The sequence below is a fragment of the Lissotriton helveticus genome, chromosome 8 (assembly GCF_964261635.1).
Source record: "Lissotriton helveticus chromosome 8, aLisHel1.1, whole genome shotgun sequence".
Lineage (NCBI taxonomy): Eukaryota > Metazoa > Chordata > Amphibia > Caudata > Salamandridae > Lissotriton > Lissotriton helveticus.
The window spans coordinates 733,734,175-733,745,968 of record NC_136069.1 but is presented as its reverse complement, the minus strand read 5'-3'; the positions used below and the strand labels follow the sequence as shown (position 1 = coordinate 733,745,968).

Sequence of the window (11,794 nt, the reverse complement as noted above, 5' to 3'; positions counted from 1 at the left end):
TGCATCCGGCGGCCTCAGTAACACAGGTGCAGCTCCTGTGCGGATTGTTGGCCCCCTGCAGTACTGATCTTAACCCCAGGGGCTTTGTTCCCACACCCGAGTGTCCTGCTTAAAAGCAGCCCCTGACCAAAGGCCCCCTTAGCCCCACTGGCTAACATTGGGCCCCTGCACTCTGCTAACGGCTGCCCCAGTGACACTGGTGGTGCAATTGGAGTGCCAAACTGGACCTTGGGGAACCTTGGTCCTAAACCCCAAAAGCCATACTTGCAGGTTGTTTACTTCCCTGTAAACCATTAACACTCTTTTGCGCATAGGAACCAATGATACACGTTTTTGTTCCTAAAAATGACTGTGTTGACCTGTGTTTTGTATAAAATAAAAGTAACTGTGATTTAAATCAAAAAGTGTCTTACTTACCTTTGTATTATAGGATCCACGGTGTGATATCTAGGCATATCACCCCGAGTAGTCAATGTAATCTAAAAGTATTCCAAAGTAAGCCTTCTGTACTTTAAACTTTTAAAAGCAAATAAAAACCTGTAACGGTTGCAAATTCAACAACAACTGCAATTCCTTGTAAAGTCTAGCATTTGAGAGTATATTTCACTTACCCATGCCAAGTCCTGCTTGGTTCTAGAAATAAAAATATATAAACTTTTTTTATACTGGTCTACTTGGTCTGGATTCTCTCTAAGAGTGTGCCATCAGCCTTGATTGAGTGAATACAATAAATGCTTAACACACCCTCCTGATAAGCCTAACTGCTCGACCAGACTACCACAAAGAGAGCTGTTAGTGATTATCTAATTTAACCTCTGCTATACCTCTGGGGATCCCCTGGACTTTATACACACTATGCCTTACTGTGGTATACCATATGCAGAGTCAGCATCCTACATGACAGCTGTTCACTTTGGCCAGAGTTCGTATTCTGCAAACACTAAAATTAAGGACAAGATTAAAACTGACTGAAAAACCTAACATTTTCGGATTTACTGAAGATTTAAGCCATACCCTTTTCCTTATACCATATCCTTTTCCTCTGAACATGGTACTGCAATATAAGACCGTGCATATACAGCAGAGTACTGAAGACATCGCCTAGTGTAAATAACAAACAGGTGACTAGACCACATATTTATTTGAAGAGGAGTTCCAAAAAGCAGCTAGCATAACAGTATTTCTTTCTTAAAAAGCAGCCAACTTAGGTAGTCAAGATGAGGCCTGCCAGGGAGAAAAGGATACCATATTCGAGACAGTAAGATAAGGTCATGCCACCCCCTCTGCAGCTCTATGCAAGTTTCTATTATCTCTAAATCTTTGATCACTTCCACCTTTTTGGCTTCATTAATTATTTTTCTATTTTTCCGTTTTTTTTCCCAAGAACAAAAAATACCTAATCTTTTTTTATGTGCTCCGTTTATAAGTTTTTGTTGGGCTGAAAAAGCTAAGGGCCTAAGGGAGTTGCTTCCGACGACATTGCATGGATGCGGATCCGACCGACCTTAGGTCGGAGGTCCAGACTCCGCAATTGCGATGCGGCGGCACATGGTGCAGTCGCAAGCCTTCATTTCTCTATGGGAGATTGTGCTACGGTCGGAAACTGGCAGCAACACAAGCTCCAATTGAGCAATGGGAGTTTTTCTTAATTCCTGCACCGTGTGGCACACGAAGTGCAGGGATCAACAGGCGGGCACCTTAGATGCCCCCCAGGTGCCAACCAGAAGCCACTGAGGCAAGGGGGTCCTGCTAGGGGCCCCCAAAGTCGTTTCCGACAGGCTTTTCATGTCGGAAAGCCTGACATAAGCCTGGGGGGAACCGACATCGTAATCTCGACGGCAGAAATGACGTCCTTAAGGGATTATGAGCCAGTTCACACTGGCTCCTTGAGCCCGTCAGCAGCCAGCCAGAATGACCAGGCAGTTTCAATTCTGACCGCCGTATTCGTAATACGGCGGTTGGAATTGAAACCGAAGATGTCGGTCAGAAAGCCTACGACCACAGGTCGGAGTCTTTTCGACCGACATTAAAATCAGGGCCTAAATGGCCAAATGTTCAATGCGAAAAAGAAGCTCTAAACGAGATAGTAGGTAGACGGGGAGACAAGAGCAGCGAGTAACTATCATCTAAATTTCTCTTCAACATTTTATGGCATAAGTGAATTATAAATCTCGGGTGAAAGTCACCTTCAAACAATAATGAATGTATTCATGGCGAAACCATTCAGCAGCAATTAAACGTGATGGAGAATATGCATTTCATTGCAATAGCATTTGTTTTAACCTCAGCTCATCCGCAGTGCAGAGTCAAAATAAGGTACTTCTGTAACAAAAACTCTCTGAAGTAATGTACTTAATGAACGCTCCTACCCGCAGTAAGTTCAGAGCTTTAATAAGGTATGTACAGCACGGTGCAGTAGATTGTAGGATTTCAAAGTATTTAACCATCTTTAGAAAGAACTTTAAATAAACTTTACGATACATTTATGTGCAAGTACCACGTTATGATTTGCAAGTTCAGTATCAATGAAATTAAAACAATTACAAGTCTATTTGCTGAGTCTGATATCAGACCAGCATACCTAATCAGTTCAACTGATTTTGAAGCAACTGAAATGATTTTCACAATGCTTATGCAAACTGTAGCACCGTATGAGTACCAACATTGCAAGCACTCTTTTTTTTTTTTAAACCCAAAGGATTTAAATATGGAATCATAAACAGTTATGTTCATATTTCTTCTGTATCTCATTGTATAGAAATTCTTCAAAGTGGATGATGGGATCCACATAAAGGATCCACTTGCAACTTCAATTCTCACATTGATTTTACAGAAGTATCTTTTATCTCCCCAAGAACTTCGACTCCTGGGAACTATTCCAAACACTGCCAATGCTTAGGAACAGCAGCTTGAATTTTTCCCCTTTCTAGGCTTGTAGTCTGCCAGATCTACCGTCCCAACAGATCCTTTGGCCTTTTTTTTCTTAATATAAGGGAGTACTGTGTCAAACATGCTTTCAAACAAAAAATCCACATTGTATCCCGTTTTCGCGCTGGTCTCAAAGCACATTGCTTCTGCAGGCGGGACAGTCTTTTCATCCAACATCTTGTACTTGAGTATTCGTTTGTACAGAGCAATGGCGTCGCTCTTGCAAACCTGTCGGCGGACTTTGTTTGAGGATGAAAAGCTAGCAATCTTTTGCTCCTCCGTCTCTTGACCCAAAGGGATTTCTTCTGTCAGGTCAACCTTATTTCCGGCGATAGCGAAGATGCAGTCTGCGCTGGCAGTATCGGTTAATGCCAAGAACCGGTCTTCAAGCTCAACAAGGCTTTGCAGGTTACATACATCGTACACAAGGATGACAGCAGCTGCTCCTCTGCAGTACATGGAGCCAAGGCCGTGAAACTGCTCCCGTCCTAAGAGAAGGGAAAAAGAAATGCTCAGAATGAGAAGCAGGACCACATCATTTAAACAAGCATACATATAGGGCATTTGATGGCACACTAATACATTACATTATTTTCTAGACAGACCAACGGCTGCTAATATACTTTTATAAGTTAGCGGTTACTGGCAATTATCTTTAAGGTACAACCTGGACTGACAAGCCAGCTTTCTGCTTCAAAGAATTTCTGAAGAGTGTTCAACAATTTGTTTTAAACAATACAAAAGCAATACAGTGGAGTTAAGCCAACAGATATATTTGAATAGATGTACTATGGATGTAGTTCGAGCTGAAAGAATATTCATGTCAGAGTAACTCAAGATTTTTTAAATAGAAAAAAGGAACACAGTTTCATATCTCTATACTGTTGCTATCTTATGACAAGCAAATCAGTGCTTAATGTGTTTCATAATGCTCATTCATAGTGATTTTCCATGCTTGCGCCATTGTAACGTTCAATTATAATACAGGCACAAGATTCCTCACCTTATATTAAGAGCATCAACCAAGGTATTCATGTTATCGTATTACATAAAAGTCCAACAGGAGCCCTCCAACCAGGAGGACGGAAGGACTATAGATATTGTGGGAAACCCTATTCCATCTATTTACTTACAGGGAAATGAATGGTCTACATCACATTCATTATTTTATAATGTAGCACTGTCTGAAAGTAAATTTCATTGCAATAATTTGCCATACATCCTAACACCCTCTTAAGAATCTATCGCATTGCGAACCTCATGGTAGTATGCAGTGTTCTAATTCATATTCAGCACACAAATTCATGCTTAGAATTATTACTAAAACCACTTCAAAGAACGAACAATCTAAGTGGCAGATTTGTCTGTAAATATTGCATGAAACCCTACTGGGTCTAGTACTTTCACAGTTATCCACTTAAGAACCCCCAGTGGGGGTACCTAACAGATGCCCTACATCTATCACACCAGAAAACGCTGTAACGCCGCCTCAGTGGGCTCTGGAATGGAATAATATTGGTTTCTAATGCCCTTAAACGTTCCCCACAACATTCAACACAATTAACGAATAATAAAAACCCTATGGTAAAAAATGATATCAGAAGAAGAAAACTCAATGCATTTTTACTCAACTCCTAATCAATCTTAAATTCAGATCTGTGTAGGTGTGGCGCTAGAGAAGAGTGCGAACAGGTTGCAGGCTCCCAATATAGGCATGTATGCATCTCTTCGTTTACATTAAGACCATACAGCTCCATGCTGTCTAGCTCAAGAATGTATTGTGTTTTTAACTTATGAAATTCTCTCTACCCCCCTCTTTTATTTCTGGGGATATGGGCTAGACAACCATATCTCAGCTTAGTGGAGTCACCTGCATGAAATTTCTCAGAATGTCTCGCCACCAGATAATTGCGGTCATTATGATTTACAGCTCGGATATTTTGAAGTATGCGTTTATGGACCGATAAAGTTGTACTGCCTATGTAAGTCTTCGGGCATGAACACTAAGTACATAAACTACAAAATTGCTCTTGTAAGACTATCCTCCTCCTATTTTGATTAACTTGTTAAATGGGGTCTTGATAACAGTCATATTTTACCCCATGCTTGCACGATTTACACTTTAAGCACTTACTGAAACCCTCCCTCGGTATAAGCCAATTTTTCATTTCTGTTTTAGAATCAAAGGTACTACTTACTAGGTAATCTCTTAGTGATGTTGGCTTTCTATATGTGATCTGGGGGCGACTGATCACCATCTGTCCTATAAATGGATCCTGTCTGATTAGAGGCCAGTGTTTGTGCAGGGTATGTAGGGCTTTCTGGTGTTCTATGTTGTAAGTAGTGATGAATCCTTGTATACGATTCCCTTTCTTTGAATCCTTCTGTGTGAAGAGGGCTATCTCCCTTTCTGTGCCCCTGTAGAAGCTGCCTTCAAAAGATTGTCCAGGTATCCACTTTGCTGAAAGCTTGTTGTCATATGTGCCTGGAGTGCTGCTTTTTTTCTTTTACTCAAGAACTAAATTAGATTATACATACATACATGCATACCTCAAGTGTCCATATTCTTCCCCTAGGGAAGAAAACAATAAAATAATGCCTGTTAGTAATACTGAGCAAATTGACCAATTCTCATTAAATGCACAGTATTAAGTGGCAGGATCCTTTACAGGCGGTGGACACAGCTTTCTTGACCTAGCTATACTAGTGATCACCATTTCAGAAATCTCATAAAGGTGAATTGAAAATGCAGCCATAACAGATGCAGCCTTCAGACCGCTTCAACAAGCTGCATACCACTGCATTTAAAGGACTTGTACTGGCAAACTGATGCTTATAAGTTATTGAATGCGGACCATTTAGCTGAATGTACATTAAAACTAGTGCTTAATTTGTTTAAAAAATGGCTGGGACCAAAGCTTTTATTCAGAGCCCCGACTGGCACTGACAAATGGCCAAGCAACTAATTATGAAAGCTGCCCAATACTGATTCCTCCTCATTGCTCTTTTTTCACAACCCAATATTTCTTGCCTCTTATCTTATTCTTTCAGGTACTTTTTCATGCCTACTTTCTTCCTTTGTCACGCTTCCTTTCTTCTTGCTTTTCTGCCATTGCCTCTATTGCGCTAGCTCAAAATCCAATGATAAAACAAGCATTTGCAATGCAATAGGTCTCGCATTAGGAAAGTTTGAGCTATTGGTATTGTAAATGGCAAAGTTTTTATTTATGTTTCTTTTTTTTTTAAATAGCTAAATTAATAGCTTCGTCATTTACAATGCCAATAGTTATAACTTTCGCAAATGTGATACCTATAGCATTTGTAATGCAATATGTTTTGTATTTACAAACCGCGAGAGGACAAAAAAAAGCTCCGGACCACCGCCTCCTCCCAGGCCTTCAAAAGGGACCTCAAAGTTCTCCTCCTCCAGAGACACCTCCAAAAGTAATTCACGTCCTCTTGCTATTGTGAGGAAGACTTCCCACTACTGATAATTTCTACTTTCCATGACCATGGAAGTGCCTTCCCAGTGTATGCCTGTGATTGGAGGGTCTGCCTTTTTGCAGTATTTTCCATGTACTGGTGTTCGGTGCCCTTTTGTAACATGCACACACCACTCTGCCCTTGCAACACACGGCTGCTACCTCTCACATGTCTTTACCTTTGATACTTGCACAAGTGCCACCTTGCCCATGTAACGCTTGTTCCTGAGCCTGAGTGTCTAGCACTTATTGCAGGACTATACCTCTAATTATACTCTGTTGTCTCTTATAACTGCACACTTGTCACTTTCATTTCCTCTTGTGCACTTTTGACTACCTCATGTATTTTGGTTGCTCACAATTTTTACTTAAGTATTTTGTTTGCTCACGATTGTCACTATTACCTTTACTACCTCATGTATTTTTGGTTGCTCATAGTTTTTACTACCTCATGTATTTTGTTTGCTCACAATTGTCACTATTACCTTATGTAAGTAACGTATGTTTGTGCAACCTGTTCTTTTGTAATGTTTCTCATTATTTTTCATTTCTGTTCCTGTTGTGAAGCCTCCGACGCCTTCGGGTAAAGTCCGCGCTATATAAAAATGCATAAATACATGAATAAATAAATACCGCCTTCGGGTAAAGACCGCGCTATATAAAAATGCATAAATACATGAATAAATGAATACCGCCTTCGGGTAAAGTCCGCGCTATATAAAAATGCATAAATAACTAAATAAATAAATACCGCAAATCAAACATCCTCGTCACTCTGCCGGCCTGCGACCAGGAAGTCAGGCAGGCCGGCGCGACAACCGGAAACAGGAAGTAGGAGGGCGGGAGCCTACCCCGCCTCCCACGGAAGAGCCGCGATTGGAGCCGTGTTTGGAGCACCGGAGCAGGCAGGAGCCTACCCTGCGCCCCGGTGCCGAAGGAGGGAAGAAGAGTCCTGCTGCCGGGCCCTGCAGCTGAGGAGAGCCGCCGCACGAAGGAAGCCGGTGAGTGGGTTGCTGAGCAGGGGGGGGGGGGGGGGGGGGGAGGAGGGAGAGCATGTGTGAGCGCGTGCGGGGGGGCGGGCTGTGTATGTGTGTGTGCGTGCGTGTGTGTGTGTATGTGTCTTGGAGTGCGTGTGTGTGACTGTGGGGGAGGGTGTGTGTGTGTGTGAGCGAGTGTCTGTCTGCGCGCGCATGTGTACGGCGCGGGACGCGACGTGCGTGTTCGCGCACGCGAATCCAGCAAGAAAAGCTCGTGCACCCTCTGGTCTGTCCTTCCCCCACAGACTGATGGCTATTGGTCTCCAGCTGGACAAATGCATCCTTGCGGATGCATTGCCAGCGAGACCCAAAAAGTATTGGGGCTGTATTACAGTAAGGGTACCCTGCCCGTTTTGTGCAGCGAAGCACCTATAAAGAGGTGCGGACAACACAGACAGGGACACTGCACCCTATTACTTATAATTCGCTGGCTGTATTACAGTAAGGGTACCCTGCCCGTTTTGTGCAGCGAAGCACCTACAAAGAGGTGCGGACAACACAGACAGGGACACTGCACCCTATTACTTATAATTCGCAGCTCCACGGCAGCTGTGAACTCATGCAGCCCCAGTGGCAATGCATAAGTGAAGGGCAGAAGAAACATACTCAATAGAAAGGTTCTGATATGCACTGCCGCACTCAATGTCATTCCAATTTCCAGGTGCCCTCCTCTCCTGGTTAACTGTTTCAACATCCCAGATTAAAAAAATAATAAAAACATTTTCTATACACTATGAGTGAGGCACACCAGACAAAGTACTGATTCTTGGATAAATTCAAGATGCATTTAAGCTTCACAATTCAAGTTCAAAAATCGCAAGTCCAAATGTATCCAGTATGATTTAGTTAAGAAATCCAACAGTCGCAGGAACAATTTATGGGGGGAAAAAAATCTTTGATTCTTGTGACATTGAATATGATGCACAACCTAGACGGTTCTTCCCATTGCCTAGGAGATTATCATATTCAATGTCACAAGAATGAAGTAAAGGACAGATTGGCTTATTTAAGCAGCCGGTCCTCCTTTCACAGTGCAGGCAGCATTCGGGCTGCACCTGCAAGGGAGACCGATGTCTATGCAAGCAGATACAGTAAGTGACTGCACACGCCTGCAGGCGGATATCTGGTGGTTCATGGGGCCCTCTTTATTCCTCCTAGCGGAATGACCTCCATGGAAGCACTGACTATATCCAACCTTTTTGTGGCACACAGCCAGTGCACCCCCGTCCCTAACACCCTGTGGCAATGTTCATGCCCCCATGCAGATAAAGAAACGCCCTCTTAAGATAGTGCTGCATTACATGTGAACCAGCACTATCAGCATTACTTAAGGGGCCGTAAAGGTATATGAGGCCCTTTCTGTAATAAAACAGTGCCACAGGTGCATAGAAAATAAGTGCTCATGCCCCCATGTGCCCAACCACCCCACATCCAACCCTGTCCCGGCACTCTCTGCAATGAGGACCATGTTCCAAAAGATAAGTGCCGAAGCTCACCACCTTAAACTGCAGGCACCAATTAAGCACTTATGCCATGGTATAAAATATCTATAATACCCTTTCTAGGTTACCATGGTTGGGCTGTGCATTTTCTACACAGAAATATGGAATAATTGTGGTAGTCACACTTACCCCTAATTTTTAGGATGTATGTGTGGAGCAGTTAGCACCAGCCTTTATTTGAGGATAACTTTCTCTGCGTAGTATGTCTGTGTGCAACGTGGCATTACAACATCTTGGTAATGAGGTAATACTTAATTATTCCATATCATACAAATGCAACACATGCGATAATACAATAGTGGCGCATGTATTGCCTTTTTGGCGAGCTCTCTAAAGGCCACAGTGCAAAAAATAGCAGTTTCAAGTTAAATTTGACGTATTCACTTTTCACATGGAATGTGGCTCAAACCACTCGGAAAATATCTATTTTTAAAGGAATGAGAACAGTGACGTTTTTGAGGCTGGTAAGAAGCAGCAAGAAAAGTAAACTGACCAAGTTGCTTTGTGCTGCTCTCAAAAATGTACAACTGATAATTAACTAGAAAGAGGAGAGAGGCAAAGGCTTTCAACAATCATATTCAGGTTTTTTTTCTTAAACCTGTGGTGAATTTTGCCCTAGCAAGTGACTTCATCCATCCTGCATCACTGTGCTGAGATCGGTTTGCCGTTTTACGTGTACTCAACACGTCTTCTACGATTAGAAAACTAGTCTCAAAATTGTAGAGACCTTTATTGTACTCAGTTTCTTAAAATGCAAAGGTCCGAACACATGCTCTTTGGCTCATCCAGCTAAATATTGATTAGTTCGAGACTTTCTTAACATTTTTAGAACCTGCTACACCAGTAGGTAAAACGTTTAGCAGTATGGCGAAACAGAGAACTTTTTTTATTCCTTTGAGAAATACTGCAGTTGCTGCTGCATATGTTCAAATTTACACTACTTTGGCCCTCACCATCTATACTGTGCAAATCAATGCTACTTTTGGCTCAAAATGTAACATTTCTTAATCTCATCAGAAATTTCAGCCAAACTTCCAACAAACCCCAAACCATGCTACATAGGTGTAGAATAGTTAAAAAGCCAAATGCCAGCAAGGCGCTATACGAAGCTGATTTATTTGTTCAAATTAAATCCTAAACCACTATCAAGGATCCCTTGTTCACCATAAAACTGTACAGATAAGGTGGGATGTTGTACTGACTCACAGATGCACGCCCTATTGATCTCCACGCCCTGTGACCCCAAAAATTACAGCCGCACAAACAAAATTATCCGGTGTCCGCCTTACACAGGGGAGATGTGACAGAGTGATTTCCCAAAGGATCTTCCTAAAGCGGAATAATGGAAAATTCAAGGCAGTGTAGAAGCAAACCGTTGCACGGTAAGAAGATTTGAAATAAATTCAATCAAAGCAAACTTCAATGTGTTTAGGTCAGACATGATGCATCAGTCTATCTCAAATGATCAGGATACCAGCTGGCAGTATATTCATTTTGATTTTTTCCTGCAGTACTGCATTCCTTGTATCATGGGTGTTGTACTTCATACCCATGAAGAGGCCTCAAAGACTCTTTGAGCTAAAAAAAATATATATATAAAAATGGCTGTAACCCGATATGGAAAATAAGCAAGGTCGGTACATTATCCGATGGTGTCTGATTACAAATGTATTAATTTAATTGACGATCTTCTAGGGTTTGCCTCAGCTCTAACTAATGTCCCATCTACAGCCCATATGGGACAACCCATATTCACAAACATAAAATTCAAATTGTGGGATGGGTCTGATATTCAATGTAATCAGAGCACGTGCATAGCGGTCGATGAATATTTCCATTTGGGAGGGCATAAATTCTGAAAATCCCACACAGTTGGAACCAGACTGTAACCCTGCAATTCTTTTCTGCTTTGTAGAAGTGCAGAAAGCGGATTTAAAGGTGTTTTGGGCACACCAACCTTATTTAGGCGACACTGCTGAGTCACTGTTAACTGCACCCCGGTTTGCAGATGAGTGGATATGTGCTTTGAATTTGAAATGTTTTCCTGCAGGCGGTGCCATGCTTCAAATGTTCTGCGAGGACACCTTGTTTGAACTCTCCTCCAACTGTTAATGCATCTCGTGCACACAAAATCTTTAAGTATTACAACAATATTGCCCACGTTCTCAGATTAAATACTGAATCACTGCTTTTGAAATCACTAGGCCAGACTGCAATTTGGAAGGCTGATACCAGCAAGCACTCCCCCCACACCCCCCGCATTTCAAAGCCTTCCTGTTCCCTACATATCTTTACTGTCACCAGTGGTAAATTTGGTGACAGAGAACGGTAGAGTAAAAATAAGGGGACGCTCTTGGCAGGTCAAGGGTGCTGGAGAGTTCCTCAGGATGGTAGCTCTGGCTTGGGGATTTTGACTATAGGCTGGTGGTAAACACTTAAGATCCCCATGGTAGTTGCACATCTTTTCTCTGCAACTCCATTTCCACAGTTTAGGATGGTGCCTCCGTCAATAATGGAAAGGAAAGTAGTTAATAGTAACACATCTTAGTAAGATTTAAGTTCACGAGGGTGTGCACCATGACGTTAGAAAGAATATTTATCTATCACACATAAAAAGGTGGGAACGGCAATGATGATGTAAGCATACTTTTTCTGGGCATAATTTCCCACATAGCAAAAGGCATTAATCTGCACCCCAAAAATAATAATTAGCAAATTTACCCAAAGTTTTCTTATGAGCATGCCATCACTGCTGCCAAATGCCGGAGCTGCCGAATACAAAGGCTAACTAGTTTTGGTTCCATCTCATGCCCGTTTCTGCCACCACCTTACATCGGATTCTCAT

At 42.2% G+C, this 11,794-nt stretch overlaps 1 protein-coding gene across 1 annotated transcript in view; it reads right to left on the bottom strand.

The window, feature by feature from the left end:
- Nucleotides 1-2,356: 2,356 nt before the first annotated feature.
- Nucleotides 2,357-11,794, bottom strand: part of RAB20 (RAB20, member RAS oncogene family) — a 155,101-nt gene continuing 145,663 nt past the window's right edge. Inside the window, exon 2 of the mRNA XM_078657553.1 lies at nt 2,357-3,416. Coding sequence (XP_078513679.1) covers nt 2,896-3,416 — 521 coding nt within the window. The 3' untranslated portion in view covers nt 2,357-2,895. The remainder of the gene's footprint in view (nt 3,417-11,794) is intronic.